At 35.8% G+C, this 27,219-nt stretch overlaps 1 protein-coding gene across 1 annotated transcript in view; it reads left to right on the top strand.

Moving 5' to 3' along the window:
• Positions 1-27,219, top strand: part of LOC144612954 (uncharacterized) — a 93,175-nt gene that overhangs the window by 43,543 nt on the left and 22,413 nt on the right. Inside the window, exon 3 of the mRNA XM_078433383.2 lies at positions 24,744-24,815. Within this exon, the coding sequence (XP_078289509.2) occupies positions 24,744-24,793 (50 nt within the window). The 3' untranslated portion in view covers positions 24,794-24,815. The remainder of the gene's footprint in view (positions 1-24,743; positions 24,816-27,219) is intronic.

The following is a 27,219-nucleotide window of genomic DNA, read 5'->3' as shown; positions in this document are numbered from 1 at the left end:
CTCAACATTAAAGTAATTTAAAACTTAAAAAAATTTTAACTCTTCTTGTAATATTAGCTAAATTTTTGATGCTTATCGTGTGTTGGGCATTGTTTCAAGTGCTTCATGTATTTTAATTTATTTAATCCTCACAACAACCCTTTGTCTCAGGTGCCTATATTGTCCCTGCTTCACAGATTGGAAAACTGAGACATAGAAAGATGGTACAACTTGCCTAAGGTTATAAGGTCAATAGGGAGAATTTTGGATTTTTTCCCAGGTGGTCTGCATCCAAAACTATGTTTGTAACCTGTATGTTGCTTTCACATCAGAGAGGGATTTTGTCTCTCTCCTACTCCCTTCCTCACTACCTTGTTCTCAGAATGAAAAAACAATTCCATGTTAAGCTTTGGTGAGCTATAAAAACCTCCCTGGGATTTGGTGCTGGTGAGAGATGCTTGACCATTGAAGAGATAGGCATTTTTCCACACTAGGTTCTTAGCACCGTCCATTTCATTAGTTTCAGTTACCGGTATCTCTTTTGATATTCACTTGACCTTCAAGGATGGCAAAAGTTGAGTGATTCATGTAGATTTTTAGTACCTATCTTCTTTTTTTTTTAATGTTTATTTATTTTTGACAGAGAGAGAGACAGAGCATGAGCAGGGGAGAGGCAGAGAGAGAGGGACACACAGAATCCGAAGCAGGCTCCAGGCTCCGAGCTGTCAGCACAGGGCCTGATGCGGAGCTCGAACTTGGGAATGGCGAGATCATGACTTGGGCCGAAGTCGGACACTTAACTGACTGAGCCACCCAGGTGCCCCTTTAGTGCCTATCTTCTTAATCTGGATTGCTGAGAAACCAGGTGACAACTGCGATGACCCATCTTTCCTTAGCTATAGAAAGTCGCTGGAAAAAAATCACTTCCCTAGATCATTAGTAATTAAGTCAGGACCCTTTCAGAGTAGTTCTGCTTCTGGCGGGGGGATAGTGATCTTGGGAGGGTGGGTAGGGACCCTTATCCAGGCTAGAGGCACCAGGTCTCTCTAGAATTTTGTCTCCCCTTCTCTACCTGAGAGTTGATATCTCCCTGGGCTGAGTTCTCCCTGGGCTGTTTGAGATTTTTAGGAAGGAAGGAGATAGCAGATTGCAGGCTATTATTATGGCAAGATCATCTCTCTTTGGCCACCAAACAGTTGTTTCCTGAGTCATGAACCACTCTGTTCAGTGGCTGTTGAACTAAACTGCCTTTGAATTCAGAGGAGAAAGTCTGTGTGTGCCAAAACCAAGCCCCTGAGTCACCCAGCGCCCAGCAGGAAGACAGCAATGAATAGGGCTGGAAATAGTGCCAGGATCCATGCCAAGCAGCTAGTGTGGACCTTCAAGTGCCCATTCCACTGACATCTTTCCAGGTCATAAAATCTCATGTCCTCATAGATAGGAGGTACCATTGTCTATTCTCTCTGCTGTCTGCAAGGTTCCTGATTAGTGAATCATCTCCCTAAGTATCTTTTTATACGGATTGAGCCATGTACTACAGAGATCCTATTTTATTTGTAATATCTAAGGGAACTGCATTCGACATGACAGTTTATAAAACAAAGTAGGTGGAGTTTGTATTTGGAAATATAATATTGCATTTACTAGGAAGATCTGAATTTGGAAAGATCTGCCTGGGTCCATTTTAAAACCAGAAAACTAGTATATCCTTTTTCTCTTGTCAACCATAGTTCTGCAATTATTCTATATAATTGTTATTTTTCTTTTCTTTTTGGAAGGAGTCTCCCGCTGAAGAAAGAATCTAAAGAGATGCCTAAGTTCCAGGGAATTTTCCTCTAAGACAAATAACGTCAAGATAGCTTTTATTTTATTTATGTTTATTATTTTTCCCCATTAAAATATGTGTCATCTTCAGAGATCCTGGGCTAGAATTTTTTTTATTTTCCTTGTGCTGGTTGAAGAAAAATCTCAAACCCTGATGCTGTTTTTGTTTATTTCATGAAGAAGTTAAGATGGTGCTTGACAACTTATGCCTCCTACAAAACCAAAAAATATTTTCTACACTGTGTTCATTAAGATATCTTCCAACCGACATTTCACCAAATAAAAAAAAATTGAGCCACCTTGCATTATATATTTTTGGTTAAATATTTGAGAGCTATTGTTTTGAAAGTCCCCAATAATAATAATAATAATAAATAGCCAACTTGGGGCACCTGAGTGGCTCAGTCAGTTAAGCATCTGACTTCAGCTCAGGTCATGATCTTGTGGTTTGTGGGTTCGAGCCCCGTTTTGGGCTCTGTGCTGACAGCTCAGAGCCTGGAACCTGCTTCGGATTCTGTGTCTCCCTCTTTCTTTGCCCTTCCCCTGCTCACACTCTGTCTCTGTCTCTCAAAAATAAATGTCAAAAAAAATTTTTTTAAATAGCCAACTTAAAAAAAAATTCTACTGAAGGGTCAGGTAAATTTTGGCTCTGTTTCTACATTTATACTCCATCTCTCTGCCTCTTTTAGTTCTTCCAGAAACAAAACAGAGCCCCCCTCCTCCAGCAAATCACTTGCAAAATTCCACATAAAAAAATGCTGAGCTTGAAATCACAAAACATCACCCTCAGTTTCTGAGGATTCCAGGATCAAAACTCATCCAGAAACTTTAGGATTTAGGGCCCAAGAGCCTAGAACATTAACTTCTGAAATAGAATGATATTGGCTCCATGGTTAAAAATAGAAGACCACAGTTTTATTGCCAGTGATTATGACATACTCCCCACGAACATCAGTAAGGCGCAAACGTGCAGTGAAGGCAGCCGATGGGTAAATAAATTAAACTGATGTGACTCAGAAAGCACGTTGGGAGCAGAGATGTGCAGCAGTAACAAGGGATTTTCTTCTTGAGAACGGCCCCACTCAGAACTCAAGGGAAAGAGCCTCATTAGGAAACTCAGAGAACCGCGGTACCAAAATGAGCTTCATTTATCAGCTTTCTCAACAGACCTAGGGAAGAATATACGTACGATGATTGAAGGGACTGGTACTAAGGGGCTTGCTCTTTTCAAGTTCTTGCACTTGCCATACATTCAAGCCAATGCACCTTTCCTTCTAAATGAACGGAATAGCTGGATCATGTGTACCAGGAATGTCTGTTATAAAAGATAGACTACAATACATTGCTGTAAAGACCTTGAGACTTTCCTCACTTACCAGCTTGCTTCTTGGAACAGCTTTGTACTAGGACACTGAGCTACTACCAGATCTCATCTATGTAGAATATTTTTTTCCAGTGATCTGCCTTTATGACTTAACTTTGCTGTATTTTCCTGTACCGGGACAAGGCCCAGTTGTCCATTAACTTTCATGAAGGCATCTATGGAAGATTTTGAAGTCCACTGGTTAAGAGGAAAAGTGCTTTTGCGTTTGATCAGTATGTAGGCAGAAGGTAGTTAGGAACATTGCTGAGTCACACTTTAAAACAGCTGCACTGCAAACAAAGTGAGAGGACTTCATCGGTGGCTTTGAAGTCAGCAACCTGGGGCCTGGCCTTTGCCGTATCGAGGGCACACCTCTAAATGTCTATAAACTTTGTTCACCTTCTCTTTAACCACCAACATTTATTGAGCACTTACTATGTGCCAACCACAACACTCAGCACTTTTATTCCTTTAAGCCTCACAACGATCCTGTGGAGTAAACATAATTATCATCCCCATTTTACAGATAAGTAAATGGAGGCTCAGAAAGGCCATGAAGCTTGCTCAAGTTTACAGAGCTAGAAAATTAAAAGGACCAAAATATAAGTTCTCATCAGTCTCATTTCAGAGTCTGAAATGTTAATCACCCTGAAATGGGGCTGATGATAACACCATGGTTAGCACCGTGAGTATCAAGAAATCATGTTTGTGAAAGCACCAAAGTCATACACACTCGGTATAATTGTTAGATCTTTTAAGACAAGAGAAAACTAAGAAATAGTTACTTGACGAGGTCGTGGAAAAGTACTTTCGAATGCTTATAAACCAGGGCTTACTTGAATTTCCTGAATATGTTATTTTACTTAACAATACCCCATCAAAATATTAAGTATGTTACATAAATTAGGTATGATGCATGATGATTCTGTATCAGTCTGGGCAACCTACAAGACAAAGAGAAACAGCTCTGGTCCCTTTGTTACCTCTGAGCCAGACTGCACTGGTCTGCTTATTCATTTAAGTTATGAAGACATTTGCACAGAAATTCAGCTCAAACACCCCAGGAACAATAATGTAGGTTACCAATAATCAAGAAAGTGTTATTTGTTTGCTTGTAGGACATAAGAGGATCAGAGTGTATGAAACGGAGACATAATGTTCCTTAAATCACCACCACAAAAAAATATACACGATACTGAATTATTTTTACTTTCAAACAGAAATTTAAATGGACCCTTACAAACAGTAAATTTAGAAACACAATGATCAAACTGCTTTGTAGATTTACAGCTAAAAACGACCCAAACAATGAAAACAAAAACAAAAACAAAAAAAAAAGGGGTTTTATAAAGATTTTTTCGAGTTTCACATGGTCTCTCTCAGAAATGTAAAAAACCCAACTGTTCGGGCCACAAAGCCAAAACAAGAACAAAACCCACTGTGAGCGCTCCGCTTTCACTGTGTGGACTGGTCTTCTGTAGTCAGAACTCTAATGACAGGTTGGTGTGTGACATAGAAGAGAAGGCTGAGGTTCTTCCTTCTCCCTGGCTACATCAGGGAGTCAACAAGAACCCTTCGGTCATCAGCAGGAAGGCCGTGGCTATAGGGGCCAACTGGGTGGAGTCTCTCGCATACAGCTTCTAAAGTCAAAGAACACACTTACCTTGTTCTAGTTCCCGTAGTGCTGATAGAATTGATTAAACTGGTTATTTTAGGGCTATGCAGACAGATATGAATATATCACAATAGGTAGATCAAGGGTCAAGAGACCGTGGTCAAGAGTGTGTCTCAAAATGAAAATGTAAACCCATACCCTAGTCACCAGATATTGTACCCTTTGGGGAGCCTGAGGACTGAAGACTTAGAACTCATGCTGCTGTCCCTTATAAAGAAATACTTTCCAAATTCTTCATGGTGACAATAATTCCCCAACTAGAAATGGGGATATTTTATCTGACGAATGTCTTTTTTGTCCCTGAATTATGAGTCAGTTGAGAGAAAAAGTCTTTTTGAGTTCTAAATTTGCATCCCATTTAGTGCATGTTTAATACTTTTTCATTGAAATGAATAACATTTTCTGAAATTGGGGCCGCACTAGAAAAATCCACAGTGAATGGTGTCCATACTGATGGGTTATCTTAGCTGATCTCCATGGGCTGAGTTGTAACGGCTTCCCTTCTGGAAACCAAAGCTGCCTCCGGCTGAATGTTTAGTTGAGTCATAGAACCAGTTATGTAGCTCGTGCTCCAGTCTTTCCCCTTTTGTCCAAAAATAGGAAAGGGTTTGTACTCTAAACAATTTGAAGTGGTTTTGTGAAATTGCATGGGCTCTGTCCTTGGAAAGGGTGGACCAGAGATGGATTATCTTAAGAAAGGAGATGCAGGAAGAGGTAGCTGAATGCACAGCCCAGCCTTTGGGGGGTAGGAGTTTTACTCTTTTACTGTTTTGATCTCTAATGGACCCTGTTGACTTCTCAGAGCCCTGTGGCCCCCAACTACTCAGTAATAGCTTTTTTATCATCTGAAGTTAGAGAATCACTTTCATTATCCGAGGCAGAAAACTGAGAATTACTTTTAGAATAAATAGAAGAGGATATGTGGTAAAGAAGATGACCAGATTTTATAAAGAAATAAATTGCAACTAATTGATAGAATTTGCCTTGTTTTGCAAACGTGATATTGTAGGGGCGCCTGGGTGGCTCAGTCGGTTAATCGTCCAACTCTTGATTTCGGCTCAGGTCATGATCTCACGGTTTATGGGTTCGAGACCCACATCGGTCTCTGTGCTGACAGCGCGGAGCCTGCTTGGGATTTTCTCTCTCACCCTCTCTCTCTGCCCCTCCACCACTCATTCCCTCTGTCTCTCTCACAAAAATAAATAAATAAACTTAAAAACATTAAAAAAAAAAAAAGAAATGTGATATTGTAAACTTACTACTTACTAGCCCAGCCTCCTTTCTTCTTAATTGTACTAATTTCGTGCACTTTGAGAAATCAAGAGGGCATGAATCATCATATGACAAAGGAAGAAGTTAATCCTCACGTGGAAATTTTTTTGTGGGGGAAAGGCTGATGAGAATTTATCTAGGTGCGCCCAAACCAAAATGGCTGAAGATAGGACCATTTTTAGAAGGCAATCCCAGGAATTTTAACACCGGGATGGGGTCTAATAGTTCTACAACATTTATGATGAAAACCTTTTGATTTTGAATTAATTTTTTCTCCTTTGATTAGCTCAACTTGATTAATTGTGAACAGGTCCCATCTGTGATGCCAAAAAGTGTGTTTCCCAGCAACCATTTTGTGGGTCTCCCCAATAACAATAAGGAGAAATAATGTTGCTTGAGTAGTGTTTTAAGCTCAATTAATTAATAAAATTCAAAGAGGTGTATGTTTTTTGGATTTGTGGCTAAAGCTTTTCTTTCCAGATTTTAATCTGGAGGGAGAGTAATTTATTTAAAATATTTGAAGATGAAGGATTCCATGCATGGTCTTGCTTTATCAAGATAGCAATAGCAATTGTTGGAGCACTAAGGCGACATTGATTGGAGCTTCGGACTCAATCATATGTTGTCTTTCATTTTCTTTTTAATTTAAAATTGTTTTCAGTTTTATTGAGATATAATTGACATACAGCACTGTATAAGATTACGTGGTACAGCATAATGATCTGGCATATATATTTGCAAAGTGATTACCACAATAAGCTTAGTTAACATCCCTCACTTCATATAGTTACAAAAAAAAAAAAATGTTTTTCCTTATGATGAAACCTTTTGGGATTTACTCTCTTAGCAACTTTCAAATATTGTATACAGAAGTGTTAACTATAGTCATCATGCTGTGCATTACATCCCCTGTGATTATTTATCTTACAACTGGAAGTTTGGACCTTCTGACCATCTTTATTCAATCACATTTTTAACTCTTTCCAGTCTGCAATTAGCCATTTGAGAGAATGATGGAGAAAGACTTAGACTTTTTTTTTTTTTGCATGTATCTCCAAAAACATGATTTTTTTTTTGAGCAGCTTATTTTTGTCTTATGAAATAATAAAAAACTTATAAAAAAAATTTTCGGCAAAACATAATTGAACAATCTTATGTTTAACAAATGAAACCATTCTTGCACTTAGTTCCGTTTTCTAAAAAGAGTTACCTTGAAGTAGTCATTCAGCAATATGTTTTAAAAAACACAAATAAAGACCTTTCCTTTTTGTATAAATAGGTAAATATTTTTATTTGTTCATGAAAACTGGGTGGGGCTGGGAGATAATCCATATTTTCCGGCAAAATAAGTGCCAAATTAAGAAAATCTGTGATAGGCTTTTAAAAAAGGAAAAATACAACAGACCCTGGTAAGTTTTAAAACATGTATATGTACATATATTTCTGGATAACGACTGCTTAAAACTGTCACAAGATTTCTGGAAGGCTTCAGATGCAAGCAGCTGGTGAGATGACATGTGGAAGGTAGTAAGAATTACAATTCAAAATGCAGTTTAAAAAAAAAAAAAAGCAGTTTCAAAAATCACAGTCCTTCCAAGCCTTATTCAGTCTAGTTTCCTGTCTAGACATGCAAATTGAAGTGAAGAGTTGAACCAATTATTCAGATAATTCAAAGGGGGAAAAAAAAATCCCCTCACTGAAAACAGAAGATTCTAGGAGACTGAACTATGTGGATTGTTTGTCCTCACTGATCAATTCACCAGATAATTGCTCTTTACCCAGAGAGTTTCAAGAGGACCATAGGATTTGAGTCAGGAAGAAATTTCATGAACATTTCTCTTTTTTTTTTTTCTTTCTTTCTTTTTTTTTTTTTTTCCTGTGCATCCAACCTCCATGAAATGAGTATAATTTAAAGGAAAAGAAAGTATGTCTCTTTACAGAATCCTCTTTCAAGAAAATCTAAAGTTATTTTTACGAGGGATAGACAAATGTTCCACCAAGGAATATTCCCTTCTGCCCCCGAAAAAGTTTTCTCAAAACTAACCCTCCAAGTACCTTTCTTTTTCAGATGAGATAAGATTTAACAGAAGATAAAAGAAACTCATTAAGCTATTTGTCAGCTGGAAGTGGTACCCTATGGTTTTTCTTCAGGTGGTATTTGTATATTCTTGTGAAATACACAATTTAAATAAAGGAAGGAATTATTACCTGTGTGTCAAATGCACATAGGGGTAGTTATTGATAAGTGCTAAAGTAATAGCAAAGCTATGAAATTATAAAGGCTCAGAAATGCAAAAGTAATTACATTGATCTAGTCAGCAAAACATATTCTTTTAAAAATATTTTTAAACCCATTTTGAATATCTTAAAAAAAAATTTTTAATAAATATTCACATAAAACTGAATTGGACTGCAAATTTCAAGGTAAAAATCAGGTAGATTAATAGTCCATGAAATATATCAGATATTTAAATTCAGACAAAATTTGAAACTCATTCATGCCAGAAATGAATACTGCCAAGGCTTGTCATATGTACTATTAGAAAATTAGAAGCATGATATTTAAACCAGGAGTAGCTAAATGACTATAAAAAGAAAGTTTATTATTTATCTCACTTGTTCTTCAAATATAGACTGTGGAATACATTCAACAGAATCACATTAATTCTAATATTGTCTTAAAAAAGTTTCAGGCACCTGCAAAATTTAAAAGACAGTTCTACAAGCAAAAAATATGAGCAAAACCACATTTCCAAATATTAGACATGAAGCGCCTATCATCTGTTTACAAAAAGCTTAAACTTTGTGAAATTAGATTGACAAAATGTAGAAAGAAAACAAAATTAAAAATTAAAATTTCTCCAAACTTAACTTTTAAGATCTTTCATTATAATTTTATAATATTTGAAGATTTTTTTTCAAGATGGCTAATTAAATATTTTGAACTCTTAACATAAGCTTTTATAAAGCCTGTGGTAAAACACTGGCCTTAATCACTAAATGTTAAAAATAATGGTTACTCTTAAAAATGATGCAATTATATATTTTAACTTCATGTATTTTCAGAATTAAAGTAAAAATAAGTAATTCCAAAATAATTTGAAAAACTAAATTTTGATTATTAACAAATAATCCATTTCTTTGGCAATTAATTTATAGTTCAGAGAAAAAGAAGATATTACTAAAACGTATCTTTTAGAGATCATAACTTATAAATGTGTTGTAAGAATGCAAGGCAATTTATCATATGTTTATGATAACATTATTTTAAAAGAAACAACTAAATTACAGAGAGATGTTACCCCTACAAATTACGTTGTTTAAATTTTTGCCAAGTAGGAACATTTTGATGAAAGCAAATTGATAACTATAGAAGTTCATTGTCAATTTGGTCCTGAAATCTGTCTTTAATAATTTAAAAAATGTTAAAAGAACTAGAATAAGCAATTTTGGACTAATAGTTAACATATGATTCTGTTAAAAACCAATATAATTCTTTATTTTTCTCCCATAAGGCATCACTGGCAATTTCTGATTTTTAATATGAATTATTTCTAATTCATGGATATTTTTACTCAGGAATAAAATTATTATAAATATTTAAAACTATTCTTATGTTTTTCAAAAAAGCTTAAATTCTTGATTTTAGGAATATCAGTATTTGAAATAGTAAATGGAAGATGAACTAAGTTCATTAGTTAAAATTTTATTTCCATGAAAAGCAAGGAGTTACTAAGCAAGTATTAATTGCTTAGGATTTTTTATTTGAATTTCTGAAAAATTGAGCTGAAAAAACTCTGCATTATATCTATTTGTAAAACAATAGAAAAATATACATACTAGATAGAAATTCTATTTAGAAATATTTGCTAAAAATTAAAAGCAATCTTAACTGTATATAAAGTTTTAAAAATTATCTTAGTTTTTCTCTTTTTAGATTTGTAAAGCAAAATAACAGATTGTAATTTGAATGCCGAACATTTAAGAAAGTTGGTATTTTGCTGCTTAGGTTTTTGTACCCTTTACTAGGAAGATAAACCTTCAATTTACTTCAATTTATTTAGAAATTCTAAAGATAGAAAATACGTTTGAGAACTAGTCACATATTCATGTATTGGTTTTTAAAATGCATATAAAATAATGAATTTTTGTTTTTACATACAAATAAACTAGTAGCAAGAAACAGAAACTGTATGGGAATTTGAACTTTACTTCTCTATTTTATTTTTTGAAAGTTGCTAAAACAATGATTTTAGGAAAAGGATTATTTTTATTTTATCTAAGACCTGTGGTATCATAAGTAACATTTTCAAGAATGTTAGGGAAATAATAACACTGTTTTTAAACTTTCCATTTGCCAACTCATAGACTTACATAAAACAGCTGCAGCAGATTTCAGTTTTAATGCAAAATGTAACTCAAAACATGGATCATAATCATATCTTACTAAACTAAGTATTTACATTGATACAGAAATAAATGCTACATGTCCTATGGGGTAAAAATAATAATAATAATAATAATAATAATAATAAAGGGTATTGCGCAGAACATAAGAACTATCATGGAAAGAATCAATAAAGAGGGAGATTCTAATACAGTTTTAGTACCTTCAGGTCCGTGGCTAACCAGTTGCATTTACTTTGGTTTACTTTCTTAATTAATTAATCTCACAGTTTTGAAAGTTAAAGGGGGGACACCTTGGTTTTAGAGAGTGTTAAAAGGTTGTAAGGGTCAGTTCTAGGTACCTGATGTTTACAAACTTCCAATTGTCAGGCATCCCCCAGGCAACATAGCCCTGTGCAATTTTTGGTTTTCAGACAGATGTATTGACATTATAAAAACACAGTAATTGATTTTATAGCAATTATATGGAATTATACCAACATTAAAAGAAATGTTAGGGATAAGCCCTGTTATCTCCTGAATTTGCTATCTAAATGTTTAAGTATTATATCTTGCTTAAAACAAAACAAAACAAAACAAAACAAAACTCGATCACAATAAACTGCATTTAAGAAACAATATAGACATGTATATTTCTGAGTTAAAATAAAATGATATGATTTAACAAAAAATTCATAGCAATATCTTATTAAATAAGAACCATAGAGGAAAACTGAAATATGTTCCTATTTTATTACTATTTACTATTATTCATTTACTAGATACTAAAAAGCATTTTTAATAGTGATGTTATATTTGTTAGCATGTAATTTTTAAAGAACTTTTTAAAATTGCACAGTATTCTATATTCCGGTCCCTTAAAGTAATTGCCAGTGTCAGTGAAAGCTTGACAAGTAAATCGGGTTTATTTCTAAAATGTATTTGGATATTCTAAATGATATTTCTTTCTTTAGATTTTGAGCACAGAATTCTGATGTAATGCTAACCTTTAAAATCTTGATCATGATAAAGAAAGTTTCAAAAAGTTTTGATTGTGCCTAGTATTAAATTTTTTATCTGTATTTAAAAAGTATTATTAGAAAATTGAAAGCACTGGCAACATTTTGTTTTTGCCAATTTTAACGTATATAATAATAATATTTTTAAAGTGTCAGTATTGGTCCAGAAGGTTTTGTCTTAATGACTTTTTTTTTTTTTTTTTTACAAAATGCCACATAAGAAGTTACAGAAAATTATCTTAAGATGTTTGCAACATGTCACATAAAATAAATATTCCAAAGTAATGATTTTTTTTTTAGTTACTAGAGAAATTAGACCCCATCTCAATGAAACTTTCTTTCCTCTTGTAAACAAAATTTTTGACTTTTTTTTTGTCAGCTTCCAACGTCTTGTTTTTATAGTGATATCCCATTTTACTGAATAACTTCGTATTTGAAATTTACCCCAAATAAAAAAGATATAAGCATCCTCAGCAACGTCATTATATGCTTGGCAACTGCTGACTATATCCGTTTCACTGGCTGTATATTACCAAAACAACAACAACAACAACAAAGCCTCTAGGCTTGATCACTTTTCACTGTCACTACTGATCAGAATTTTAAAAACGTTTTTAATTCTCAAGATTTGTTAGGCATTCGGATGAGCACTGACTCACAACTTAACAGATAGAAAAGAAATTAGATTCCCCCCCTCCCCCCCAAAAAAAGATGCACAAATGTAAGTGTTAATAAAAATGGACAAGGAGACCACTTCATTGTTGCAACATTTCAGGCCACTTTGACTTAAAAACATAAGGTCCGAATGCAGATTTGGCTGAGTTAGAGCTAGTCTCCGGAGTTAACTTTCTAACCACCCCCCGCCCCCACCCGCCACTTTTTTTTTTAGCCTATGTGATAGCCATGGCCAAAGAAATGAGAAATGACTGAATATATGGAAGCACACTCATATTCTTTTGGTTTTATATATTTATTGTATTCGTGGCTCTAACTAAACTGTGATACTGCAGAATACCATTGGTAGAGCTATCCCAAACACTTCTAAAAAGCTCCGAAATTCGTCGAAATAATTTTCAAACAAATATTCTTGACTTTTGCAATGTCATTTGACTGGCTTAATCAAAAGTATTAAGGGCTATACAATACGAGCATTTAAGAATGTCACTCATCTTTACTGATAATCCATACCATGTATCTCCTGACCACATTTCATCCACTGTCTATGTTTGTAATTGACATAAAGCAGTTTATTTGGCCAAACATGATCCCATTCCTACCATTTTTTTTTTTCCATGTTGAACAGATTTGGGAGTTGATTTACCCAGGCCTATTTTTCTAGGGAAAGATGGATGGGGAAACATGGAAAGGGAAGGATGAAGAAACATCTTTATTCTTGTCTGTTCACAAACTTGAAAATATCTAAGTAATCGCCAATTCTGACAAAGTCTATTTGCAATCCTTTGCATAAAATATAGTAATTTTTGTAATGTCACAGTTTTCCAAATGAGCAGTGTTAAGTGATTCTAATGGGGTCCTACAATGTCTTGGCGTTTGAGTGGTGGTCGTGTGTGGTATTTTTGTTCATAACATGAGTTCAGTCTGGCTCATTATCTCTAAATGTACATTGAGAAAGCTACTCTTATCATGGTTTTGTTTTGTCCTTGGTATTTGTTCAATTTTCTCTGCTTCTAAGCTTTCAATGTATTGGGTGACGCTAACCAACATAGATTATCTTGTATTTAGTCTAGAAGAGCTCAATGGCCAGTGGTTCGAACCCCTTGCTGGTTCGATTCATGGAGTTTTGTTTGTTTATTTTTGAGAGAGAGTGCACACGTGGGTGCATGCGAGTGGGGAGGGGCAGAGAGAGAGGGAGAGTGAGAATCTCAAGCAGGCTCTGCACTGCCAGTTTGAGCCTGATGCGGGGCTGGAAGTCACGAACCTAACTGTGAGATTAGAACCTAAGCCAAAATCAAGAGAGCCACCCAGGAGCCCTCCATTCGTGGAGTTTATTAAGCATGACTGGTGATGTCTCCCTCCTCAGGTATCACTTCTCTCTAGATCTAGAAGACACAGTACCTTGGCCATAGGCTTAATGGGCTTTAGCACTAATTTCATTTGGTGAATTCCTAGTGACACAATATAGCTTCTTTTCTGTATTGAATGATTGCTATGAAATAGGAAAGCCCATTGGGTTGGACTTCCCAGCCAAAGCTACACTTGACGTTAGGTCCAGAAGGGAATTTGCAGATCAACATATTCTCCAGAACTGTTTAGTAGGAAGGATGCAGTGTTGGAATTTTTTTTTCAAGGTAACTGTTTATATTTAGTCCAATCTCCAATTCAAACAGGATATGTTTATCTTTGCTTTTTTAAAAAAAATTGGGATACCAAAGAGAAATCATAATATATAAAGTACAAATGCAGATGCTAAATAAACAGAAGCTATTGTTTTGAGATGCCAATTAAGAGAACATCTGATTAAGTGTTGAGAGACCTCATTTTGATTCTGAATCTGGCAGTGACTCAGTGTAAACTTCCATAGTAATTCCTTTGTCTGGAAAATGGTGGTGACACTATCTACTGCAGAGCTTTCTTTACAGGATTAAATGAGGTGATATGTGGTTAAACGTTTTGGAAAGGCTAAATTCAGTGCATAGAAGAGAATTGGATGCGAGGCAGAGGTCCTGGATTTTTTAGCCTGTTCCTTGTGTGGCTTTGGGCACTTTCCTTCTCTGGATCCAGCTCCATATCTACAAAATGTGAAATATGGACTACGTGATCTCTAAGTCATCTTGTAGATTTGACAACCCGTCCTTTGGAACGATGATGAGCATTAGGGGAATATCTATTGACGAGATAGAAATGTTCCAAGCTACATCCTAAGTGGGGGTTCGTAGGGTGCCCTTTGACTTTCTCTGTGTACAGGTTAATGCTCTACATTTCTGCTTGCTTCTCGTGACTCTTTTTAGGGGATATTGCCTTAGAGGGTACTCCAAAACATGACAAGCCCCTGTGTGCCCAGGTATCTCCGACAGCCAGAAGGTTTTTTTGTCTTAACGTCCAGCAGTGAGGTATCTTGCCATGCATTAGACTGTGGGGCAAGGTTGGATATTCAGCCACCTCAGCTTCTGTATTTCTAGAAAATTCATCTTCTTTTAAGAACCTAACTTGGTGGGTGAAAAAGATGAAGGTTCAAGGTGGTTGAGTTTTTACTGTCTTCATTAATGTCACCTCTGTTGAAGCTTCCCCAGCATTGGCCCTAACGCCCCCTACATGAAATCCTAGTAGTCTAGTATGTTTCCTTTCTGAAAAAAATAAAAAACAAAAAAATCAACACACCTCTGTCTTTCAAAAGTTAAAGCTATTGGATGCTTGGGCACGTGATTTAGACTACAAAGGAGATTTAAGTTTGGTGCAGACAGAAAACAGATGGTGGATGGTTTGGCAGGGGTAAAAAAATATATATGAAAGGTTTTTTGAACCAAAAATACAGATTGGGTAGAATGTAAAGAATCTCAGGTGTCTATGAGTATTTAACAAGAACTCCAAGAAGACTTTCTAAAATATATTTTAGAAATACACAATTTACATGTTAAGCTTTCTTTGTTTTTAACAACTACTTTAAGAGATCAGAATATAGACTTTTTAATACTATAAAAAAACTTTTTAAAGTTAACTTAAAAAATACATGCTAACAAATATACCATGACTTAAAAAAAAAAAAAAAAAAAAAAAAAAAAAAGGACCTTTCAAACATTTTCCCTCAAAATTCCTAAAGGCAGCTTCTAATGGTCCGTGTGGTCAGTCCTAATAGGCATCAGCTGAGCTGCTTCTGAGCCATTCTCTACTGTTAAAGGAGACCAAGTTAATACCGAAAGACAGGAAGGCCCCCTATCAGGAGACTGAATTAACAGCAAAAAGTTATATATATATATTTTTCTATTTCTCTCTCCTCCTTTGCCTTCATTTCATCGTAGGAATTGTTCTCTCTGGAACTCTTAGCTCTAGCCTAAAGATACCCTGCACCTACACGTTGCAGTGAGTTACGGATTTTGAGAGAAAGGAACCCCTTATTACTTGATTTGGATTAGTCTCTGTAGAGATCTAGTCATTTTTCTGGGTATTGGTAAGGCTCCATGTCCCACAGCCAGCATCCTGCTCTTTCTCTCATCCCATCACCTCCCCACGACCCGCCTGCATGTGGGGAGGGGTTGGGGATGGAGGGCAGGTGGTTGAGTACCACTCTTCAGGGCGCATGCGTGAGGGAGCCGGGACGTGAGGAAGGAAGAAAGAATGGGGCAAACTCCTCAAAAGTTGTCCAGAGGTACAATTCTTAATCTTTTAGTTTTGGTGGGTATCCTCTACCGTGTCCCTGGCTTTTTATTTGGTGCTTCCTTCTTCTGAGCTCTTTGTTATCTGTTGAAGAAGATAACTCTGGCCAGAAAGCAGTGTGACCTTGGTAAGTCATTTTACCTCTCTTGTCTTCCTCCCTAAAGTGAATAAGTTGAATTAGGTGATCTCTGAGGACGCTTCAGACCTTAAAGACCAATGTTTTTATTACCAGGCAGGTAGAGGTAATCTATAAGTATTTATTAGATGAGTAAGTGATGCTGACATTCTGTTCCTCTGACAGCTCGGTGCCTGTATAGGATGGCATAAATGAAACTACTTATGCTGTAAATTTCATTTACAAAGTAACTCTTTAGAGAGAAAAAACAATCCCTTTCCTACAAGGCATTTGAAGTTGTCTGTAGTGTCTCTGTGTGTATGTGTATGTGTTCATTTTGAGGTTGTTTCTTGTAACATCCCATTGAGTGCGGGCAGGAAGGCATCAACAGGGAGTGATCACAGGGGCAGGGTGTGTGCACAGCCTGTCTGTCCTTCTGCATATGTGCTGAGTGGTCTGCAGCCAATGTCAGTGGTCAGGGATAGACTTCTGAGTTTTTAGATCATTATAGATCTTTTACAGCTATTTTTACTTCTTGCATATTTGCCATTTTTTCTTGTTTTAAAGGCATTATTCAGGAGAGTGGTAAGGGGAGGTGGTCAGCAACTAAGTTATTTATTGATTTTTCTGGAGAGTTTCTGATGACCGAAGGAAAAGATTGAGGACTGTCTTTGGATTCTGACTTCCATGCTTTGGTGCCATGTTGGAGATTTTGACTTCCTCTACCTAAATACCATATCAAATGTAAACATTTCCGTACATGTATTTTTGTAAATGTGCACAGGGGCATGTTGGCGTGTCTTTTAGAATGAGGTTCTGGGGGTATCTGGGTGACTCAGTCAGTTAAGTGTCTGACTTTGGCTCAGGTCATGATCTCATGGTTTGTGAGTTCAAGCCCTGCATCAGGCTCTGCGCTAACAGCTCAGAGCCTGGAGCCTGCTTCAGATTCTGTGTCTCCCTCTTTCTCCCCCTTTCTGCCCCTCCCCCACTCATGTTTTGTCTCTGTCTCTCTGTCTCTCTCTCTCAAAAATAAATAAACACTTACAAAAGTTTTTAGAATGAGGTTCTTAAGAGGATGCCATATGGCTGCGTGTTGATGGCCATGCCTTACTCAATTCTGATGCTATCAGATCTAAATATTGTCTACTTATACATTTATTATATTTCCCCTATTAAACAAGAAAAAAACGGAGAAAAGCATAATATAGTATGGTTTAGTTACAATGAAAAGAGGGGGTACCTTTATCTTTTCCCCCATGTAGTTTCACCTCAGTGAAAAAAAAAAAAATTGTATGTCCTTAACTAGTTCAGTCTTATAGAAACCAATTAAAATGACAACTTAAAAATAATAACATTGCACACATTATTAAGGCAGTTTTGTATATTCAGGGACAAGGGGAAGACATGAAAGGTAAAGGTTAAGATAAGATGTTCCAAGCAGTGTTCTCACACTTAATGGTGCAGAAGAATAGCCCTCAAGACAGCTTCAAGTATTGGAGCTTACAAAACCCTTTACCATCTCCTTTTGTTTACATCAGTTTTTGAGAGACTCATATATAGGAGATGATCATTTCTAGAAAAACAGGTAGCTTGCAGATGGAATTGAAGCAAAATGATAATCTTAGCTTACCTACTTCTTCTTCTGATTATCTCCTATAAAAGGATAAGAGAGACCTTTCACCCCAGTCTTTATGACTGAGCATGACTTAAAATTTATGTCAGGTCCATTTCCATTCTTTCCTCCCTCTGCCCCCTCTAAAAAGAATCCTCTTTATTCCTTACTCCTAAAAAAACCCAAGTAATCCAGTTATCCCTTCCACCAATGGATTATAATTTTACTTTTACTGTATTGACTAAATGAGTGAAGGAAAAGTAATTTTTTTCCCTCTGATTTTCAATCAATTTGAGTCTATGGAAAATTACCACCTTTGCATCTTGTGTGGGTTGGGCTATATAGACCTGTATTAAATGATTAGACCAAACAAGCCCACTTAAAACTGTGACCGGGGGCACCTGGGTGGCTCAGTGGGTTAAGCGTCTGACTCTTGATTTTGGCTCAGGTCATGATCTCACAGTTTGTGAGATCAAGCCCATGTCAGGCTCTGTGCTGACAGTGTGGACCCTGCTTGGGATTCTACCTCCCTCTCTCTCCCAAAACAAACAAATAAACATAAAAAAAAACCAACTATGTGACCGTATTTAGCATTTTGTGGTTCCTTGTCCTACTCCCTTTGCTCCCAATGCTCAGTGATTACGGAGGGAAAATATGTACTTGAAATTCCAGTTGTTTTTTTTATCCAGTTCTCATCAGTGTTTGATTTAACATAATAATGTCTCCAACAGGCATAAGGACAAGACTCAGGGGTGCCTGGTGGTCTGTCTGATAATGGGCTTGGAGTAGTTCAGGGAGCACATTGCTATCTTAGCAGAACTGGTTGGAATTAATCATTTTAGAGGTGGCTTTTACTTAAAAAACACGTATGTGCTGTATTGACAGAATAGAGACTTAAGGATATTATTAAGAAAATTAGATCTCTCCTGGAGAAATTAGAATATGGCCTTGGTAGTGGGGAATTATTGTTAATTTTGTAGGCTTGATCATGGCATTCTGGTTATGTAGGAAAATGCCCTTCCTTCTTAGATGTGCACAATGAGGTATTTAGGAATAAAATGCCATGATGTCTGTCATTTGCTTTAGAGCACTTCAGCAAAGAAAAAAGGAGATGAAGCAAATGTGATTAAATGTTAACTATTAAATAGAGATGATACATACACGGATGTTGGTTATACTCCTTGGTTATTATAAATGTGTTTTGGTTGGTTATGGATGTTGGTTATACTCCTTCTAATTTTCTTTGTTTAAAATTTCTGTAATAAATTGTAAACAACAACAACAACAATCTTGAGATCCAATATTTTAGCATTAAAAAACTACCACACATATTAATAAAATAAAATCTTGAGATAGTTATTTGTGCATGCACAAGACGGGGCCAGAGATTTGAAATTTCTCTGGATTTAGAGGCAAACTCAACATTCCGAGGTGGGACTTTAGTTCTTAAGAATATGGTCAATAACACACAAACCAGTACAAAATGAAAATGCTGTGCAAAAATACTATTTATTTTATATTCTGAATGCCTTTAAAAGTCTAAGATTGAAGCTACAAGAAAAGCACAGTAGGACGTTGAAAATGAAGGCATACTCCTTTGTATTTACTTGAGCTAAATGCTAAGAAATTTGGGGTTCTGACCTCAGAACAAGGTGGAATGTTCCTTGAGGAAGATCACAGCAATAAAAGGGTTTGAGAACCGTGGCTTCTCCAATAAGAATTTGAGAGGCAATCAGAGTAGCCAGTGTCATGCTAGAAGCTCACTGAGATAATACAAATTATGAAAACATAAACTGTACCAAGATTATTTTATTCTACTCACATTCGGAATTACCAGATTAATGTTCTCCTTTAAAATTCTTCTTTTATTTTTTGAATGGTTATTATGGCAGTAGCTGTGTTCTACCCAAGTAACGTAGTACTTTTTTGATATGTTAGTATAGCATTTGTTGATAACAAAATGTGTGTGTTTATTTATTGCAATGAGGACACAGAAAGAAAATATACCTCCAGGGGTGCCTCGGTGGCTCAGTCAGTTAAGTATCCAACTCTTGATTTCGGTTCAGGTCATGATCGCACAGTTTGTGGGTCCGAGCCCCACATCCGGCTCTGCGCTGACAGTGCTGAGCCTGCTTAGGATTCTCTGTCTCTGCCCCTCCTACACATGCATTGCGCGCGCTCTCTCTCTCTCTCAAAATTATACTTAAAAAAAATAAAAAATAAAATATTGTTAAGAAAAATAAAATATACTTCCAACAGTGAAGTGATTATTTCTATGTAAAATTCTGGAATTCTGGAATGCAGAGCCGAGCTTTAAGTGTGTTAACTTTAGGTCCTTTGACTCTTTGCTGTACACAAACTCATGCCCAAATCTACTGTTATAACATTTAATACATTACACTGATTTAAAAATACTAATATTACTGGGGCGCCTGGGTGGCTCAGTCAGTTAAGCATCCAACTCTTGATTTCAGCTCAGGTCATGATCTCACGGTTTGTGGGTTTGAGTCCCTCATCAGGCTCTGCAAGTATGGAGCCTGCTTGGGATTTTCTGCCTCTCTCCCTCTCTCTCTCTGTTCCTCTCCAACTTGTGTTCTCTCTCTCTCAAAATAAATTAATTAATTAAAAAAATAAAAATATTAATATTACCTGCACAACCCTTGCAAGTTCCAGTTTTGTTTATACAGGAAAGAGACTTTTCCTCCTGAACACCTATTTTTTTTTTCTCTTCTTTCTTTCTTTTCTTTCTTTCTTTCTTTCTTTCTTTCTTTCTTTCTCTCTTTCTTTCGAGTAAACTCTACCCCCATGACATGGCACTCAAACTCATGACCCTGAGATCAAGAGTTGCATGCTCTACTGACTAAGCCAGCCAGGCACCTCTATTTTTCAATTAACAAATATAAAATGGACTCATTCTCAAGTATGGGGAGAATTTTTCTGGTAAAAAATTTGCTTCACCAAATCAGTATCACCATCTGAGAAGACTTTCAGCTTGTACTCAATATGGAGGTGATCTTTAATAGATACAAAGCCTCTGGTAAGTTGCTCTTCCAAAAACTATCAGATGCTGTTAATTACTGGTAGCAAAGCCTAGCTATGTGTTAGGAGGTGAAGGCAGGCAAATCCAGAATCCTTGATTCCTTGCAATTTGCCTTTTAGCAAGAAGAGTGTAGTTCAGAGGGTAAAGCCTTGGCATCAGAAACACAAAACGCACATTATTTTTTAAAGTCTTACAATTTAAGTGTGTCTCTTTAGTTAACACTGTGTTCATAAATGGTATTGTTTACGAGAGGCGGTGTGCGTTACTTCTGGGTCTCAATCCTAGTTTTTCCATCTGCAAATTGAGAGATTCCCCCCATGAAATAATTGCTGACTTTTCCTCAAGTTATTTACTTTGTGCCAGCCACTGTTTTGAGCGCGTTACGTTAAATTTCTTCATTTCTCCAACAACACTATAAAGTAGATATTCTGATTATGCCTACTTCATCTATTAGGAGACTGAGATAATCAAATGCTGGGTAATAAGAGAATTTTAGAGGTAGGAGGGTCCATGGAAATCATCTAATCAGAGGTTAAGGGCATCTAATCATGGGGTTAAAGGCACAAGCCCTGTACCCAAAATGTGTGGTGTTCAAACTTGGACCCTTCACTCATTAGAAATAAACCTTGAGCAAATGACTTAACCTTTGTTTGCCTATCTGTAAAATGGGGATGACGATAGAGTCTGCATTATGTGGCTGTTAGGATTAAACGTGGAGGGCTTAGAACAGTGTCTGTTGCCTAGGAAGCTCTTGGTAAATATGATAGATGAGGATGACGATGGTAGGGTCTGGGTGAGTAAACACTGTTGTTTTCTTAGAAGGATGCGTTACCATATTATTAAGGGATCCCCAGTTAGATCAGAAAAGCTGCTGGTGGTAGTGATGGTCTTAATGGAAAGAATGGAGTTAGCATTATCAGTGATGCAGAACGGTTTCTTAGGGAAAAAAGTATCAGGTTGAAGAAGCAAAGTGAAGAGGACACTGTTAGCCTAGAAGGGCAGAAAAACGTGTTATGTTGTAATTCAGCAAAAAGTTTGCAGACACACAGTAACAGCAGTAGCATGCACAGAAATGAGGCCCAAATTTGGGTGCTGACATGGAGTTCTTCCAGTTTCTCTGGATCATCGTCGACACATATAGAATGCTAGTGCTAAATGGGACCTTGGAGATTGTCCTGTACAGCCCCCTCATTTTACATTTTGCATTTTACATTTTTCTGTGAGGACAGTTTGGTGAAATTTAGCCAGAATCTCAGTGCAGTGAAACCAGGAAATTTTGTGGTATGTTTAAAGAGGGATTTCAAGTAAGGATGAAGGGAAAGAGGGAGGAAGTTACTTAACATTTTAGAGTGATACCCAGGTAGCAGGGCAGAGAGCAAAAGGCCATGAATTTCTCCTAATTAATTAAAAGAGGGAGAGAAAGGAGGGAGGGAGGGAGAAAAACTCTTAATTTTATGCTCAAGAGTCTTGGATTGGATTTGTTGTTAATGTTTAAAAGTCCATGAGAAGAAAAACTCTTACTTTACTATTTCTAAGAACTTGGTTTCCTAAAATGTAAAGGAAATTTGGGAGAGAGTTTGGCAGTGCTGTTGGTTCCAGCAAATGAAGGATTAATCCATTTGCAGCTGTGGTGTTGAAACTGGTAAGCAGTTAATGTTGATCTGTTACTGTTTAGGATGGATAAACCTTGGCTTCTAAGAAAAATCACTTTTAACCAAGTTTATGCTTAGTGCTTTCTTTTAAATAATGCAGTGTCTCAATAGGAGCTAATGAATCAGATTAATTTGGCGTGGAGTTCTGAGCAGGGAAGGGGGCAGGAATCCTCTTAAAATGCTTTGCTGAGTTCCCTTTACAATTTGTGGAACCAGGATCGAGTTGGAGGGAGTTTCCCTGAGGGGTTTAAAGGCTCCCCACTGTGCTTGCTCCCCAGTTACAATAGCATTGGGTTATAAATGAGGACTAGTTTGTGTTTACATGGAGGAGAAGAAGCCAACAGCACCCAGGCTGAAGCAAAGATAAGATTTTTATGGCTGTGAACCCACTTTTGTATTATTCTTTACAGAAACATTTACCTAGGATGTCAGTATTTTAGAAAGAGGCTCTTAGTTTGGCTTTTTTTTTTTTTTTTTTCTATTAAAAAGGGAAAACACTGCTGTTAATGTCGGGCCATATTACTGTTTGCACTGTTGTAGGGTTTGGGGATATTGGAGACTTTCCATGTTGTACCCCTCAACCTTGCCCAATACCACAGGCCACCTCCATTGCTGGGGAAAAGGCTTCAGGAAAATGGGTGGAGCTGAGGAATAAATGTCTGTTAGTTTCAATCTTTCTTCTTTTTGCCTTTTGATTGGGTTCCTACTTCAGCATCCACTTGTTGCTTTGTGTGATGGAATCACGTTGGAGACGAAGAAATTGAGGCACAGTGTAATTTATAGGCTCGTTTCTGCAAGCTTTTAGTCCAGGTGGAGGCCATGCTGCCTCTGCCCTAGAAATTGCTTGGACGGTGAGGGGTCAGTTCTCCTACCCTTAAAAGAAACCTCTCCTTTGCACTTGCAAAATTGTACCACAAAGGACACATTAAAAAAACAAAACAAAACAAAACAAAACAAAAAAAAAAACAATGGTTAGGAACCAAGGTAGCCAAGAGATTTAACAAAAAGGAATATTTTAGTGCTTGGGCACATGAGTTTTATAGGTTCTGTGTTGTTCTAAAGCCTCAAGGTTATGGGCAAGATACTTTCAGTGAGGTGACTGGTGACATCAATGCTTGGCATTCTAACTCCCCTATACTCTCCAACTTTATTCATCCTGCATGAGGACTCCAAATGGGATGTCCTGGTGAAGAACGGGAAATTGCTGAGGTCTGGTGAACAAAAGCCCACAAGTCCCCTAGTGGCAGGTGAAAACTGGTTATGTTTGAAGTATGGAGAGGGTAACACTAGCTGGCCTGTGATACATGCATCCAAACCCAAAACAAAACCAGAATACACCCTCAGATGTTGGGGAGAGGGATGTTAGACACATCTTGTTGGTCTGTTAACAACAACAACAACGTGGGGTATGGCAGAGTCATACAGGGGGGAAAATTAGAAAATAGCTCTATGAGAAGAAATTTGGGGGAGAAATAGTATAATTAATACTCATTTCCTCCTTCTGGAGTTGGGAATAGTAGATCCTTATATGAAATTAAGGGGAAATGTAAAGAATCTGAAATTTTTCTAAGCAGAAGATAATTTTGCTTTGGGGAGAAGGCATGTGAGTTAATAAATGTAAACCTGTTTTAAAATGGAAAGAAAATTATGAGCAGAGAGAAGCAGAGGGAGGAACATGACAATTGTTTTTAAACATTCAGTCTAAGTCTTACTTTTAGTTAGCATTTCTATCTTAGAGTATATAGTGTTTTAAATATCTCTTTTTGGGGAAATTGATTTGAAGCTAGAAAGGCCTTTGAAAATTACAAAGTTTAGCGCTCGGACTTTTTTCTTTCACGTGTTTAGAAATTTAGCCTATAGAAACTATGTGTAAAAAGGCATTGATATGTATTAGAAAACATCTTAAAACAGATTAAGATAGTTAATGACATGGGGCGCCTGGGTGGCGCAGTCGGTTAAGCGTCCGACTTCAGCCAGGTCACGATCTCGCGGTCCGTGAGTTCGAGCCCCGCGTCAGGCTCTGGGCTGATGGCTCGGAGCCTGGAGCCTGTTTCCGATTCTGTGTCTCCCTCTCTCTCTGCCCCTCCCCCGTTCATGCTCTGTCTCTCTCTGTCCCAAAAATAAATAAAAAACGTTGAAAAAAAAAATTAAAAAAAAAAAAAAGATAGTTAATGACAAATATATCAAAAGAATGTTAAAACTATGGAGTCCTAAATAAGACCCATATGATATATCAATAGCAGAGTAAAATACGGAACAACTAAGTATAAGAAACTATTATCTTGTGACGGTTCTGTGGTAAAACTTAAAGTTTAAACGAGGGTGATTTTTTAATTGGCAGCACTGATTTAATTTAATTATATTTAAACCTTGCTGTCTAAAATTAGGACTCAAAAAATCCAAATACCCATCTTTCTATTTTGATTTTTCAGAGTAAAAGTGATCACTAATTTGTATCTTTTGTATTTCTATAGGAAATAAAAGTCGAGTTTTGTCTTCTGAAGAACCTTGGGGACTTTTTTAAAGGCGAAACTTTTCATCTTTAGGTAAGGAAACGTTTTCTATTGTTTTTCCATCTGTTGAAAAGAGAACATTTCAATTAGAAAAAAGAAGTAACATATACTTAAGCTTTGCTTATGCTAACTGATATACAACATTATGAAGATGATAGAAAGCTGACTTTTTAAGTTAAATAAAACAAATTAGTTGAAAGTTTTTCATTTAAAAAGATCAATTTGTTGGGGGAGAAAAGAGGCCCTTTTTATGCACTTTCTAATAGACGGATATTATCACAGGATTCCCATCATCATCTTTTCTAAGTATTTAAGACATAACAAAATTAAAAGTATATATTGCAAAATCTAGAGACACCTAGAATATTCCTAAACATAAATATAAACGTATGTGATAATAAAAAAAAAATAAACCATTTAGATAAATTTGAGAGACTGGTCACTGCTTTAAAAGGCCAGTGAATTAAAGTTACTTAATGTTTGGGCAGTAACAAAGAAGATTAAACGCTGGGATATACTCACATGCTAGGAAAATATTGCTTTTGTGGAATCAGAAAATGTAAATATCAACAATCTGTTTAATCAGGCAAGAACCTGTCCTTTGTGTGTGACCTCTTTTCAGTTTTTATCTGTGTCATACTGGTAACGTACGAAAAGGGAAGACAGACTGACTTTTTGAGCATATTAAAATATTAGCAACTCATTCTATTTTGGGCACGAATTCTATTAGTGCAATTTACTGCCATGAACAGTATAAATCACATATATGAAAATCAGATGTTTGAAAGCAGATAAACTAAAAATGCAATTAAAATGCCTAAACAAACATTTAAAGATACTTTGAAGTATTGTATGACGTTAAAAGAATGAAAGAAGTAGTTAGAGAAATTATATACAGAATCTGTTATAAAATATACAAATTTGTACATTCTAGCTTTCTCACCAATACCACATTTGGAAAAAGAAAGAGAAATAGATTGCAATGTTTGTCTTCTATTAACATATATTCTCAAGATTAACATATATAAACAAGATTTCTCCTAATTTTAAATATATGAATATAGTTACATGCAAGTATTTTTAAAAATCCTAGCATAGAGGTTGTAGTTTTTAAGAAATACACGTAAAAATTCATGTGGTTAAATAGAATCTAAAAACTTCAGGAGAAAAAAATATTAAATTTTTTTACATGGATTTGAAGAATTCATTTCTAGAATAAATTTTTTTCCTTATACAAACATTCATATTAATATTAAGTATATAGGTTAAGACTTCCTTAAATTACTTAATTAGGATATACTAAACTTCTAAGTTATTTTTAAAAGAAGAATTTTGGTAATCTGAAAAAAATTCTAACATTATTTCCAATATACTCTTTAAATAAGGTCCTTTACTATGCCAGTTTTTAAATCTTATATTTTTAAAGATAAAAAAATTATAGAAAAAACTAACCTCCTAATGGAAAATATAATTTTATAGCACTGAGAAAAGAGTTGTAATCATGCTATAAATATACGAGGAGATCACTTTCATTTCTGACATGTTTTTGAGACTTTCTGATGAATCATATATTTAAACAGCAGGAGAATAATATATAAAATATACATTACTATTTTATGATTTAGCAACTATTAAAAATAAAGAGGAAAAAATGTAACTTTGCCTACCTGAATTCTAACTAGGATGTTAAGGTAAAATTAGAAAAATACAGAAGCTAAAGTAGTATAATGAACTGAAATTTAAAGTGTGTATATATATATATATACATATATATATGTATATATATATTATATCTTGACATATAGCATTTATCTTAATTGTTAATGAAACTATATACTGTAACATGGATGAAAAAATAAATGATGGAGAAGTATTTTCTCATTGTAGTTTACTAGATCAAAAAATTTACTAATAAGCTAAATGTAATATTAAGACTCACGTTTAAAACAAAATTGTATGGAGTTTTGCTGAAGAGCTATCTTTCCACAAAGGATTTGAGGGTTTTTTTTGTGTATATTAGGATTTCTGAGTTTTGTGATTTGAAATTCATGATACATTTTGAATGCCCTTTCAAATGGCAAAATGTTTCCGTGGAAAAATCAGACATTATGTACATTAAAAAAAATATTTTGGTACGAGGAAAATAGCAGATACTTTAGGAGAGCTCTAGTTTTTGTTTTAGTGCACGCATCAAATACCAAACAATTATTTTGTCTGTCAGTCAGTTACACGTCTGAGCAAGTTACAGTTTGTGTCTGTATATCTTAGGTATTTAATTTATAGAGGATACAGTGATCTCTAAATGTGATTGTCAGCTTTACTGAAATTATGGGCAATGTATTTAAAAGAAATGCATTCCTAAAACTTATTTTTAATTAAAATGAGAAACTTTCAAGGAGTCCTTTCATTAGCAAAATATGTGATTGTGCAGTTTTCT

This window comes from Panthera onca, chromosome D1 (genome assembly GCF_046562875.1).
Source record: "Panthera onca isolate mPanOnc1 chromosome D1, mPanOnc1 haplotype 2, whole genome shotgun sequence".
Classification (NCBI taxonomy): Eukaryota; Metazoa; Chordata; class Mammalia; order Carnivora; family Felidae; genus Panthera; species Panthera onca.
This window is presented reverse-complemented; position numbering and strand designations above follow the sequence as displayed.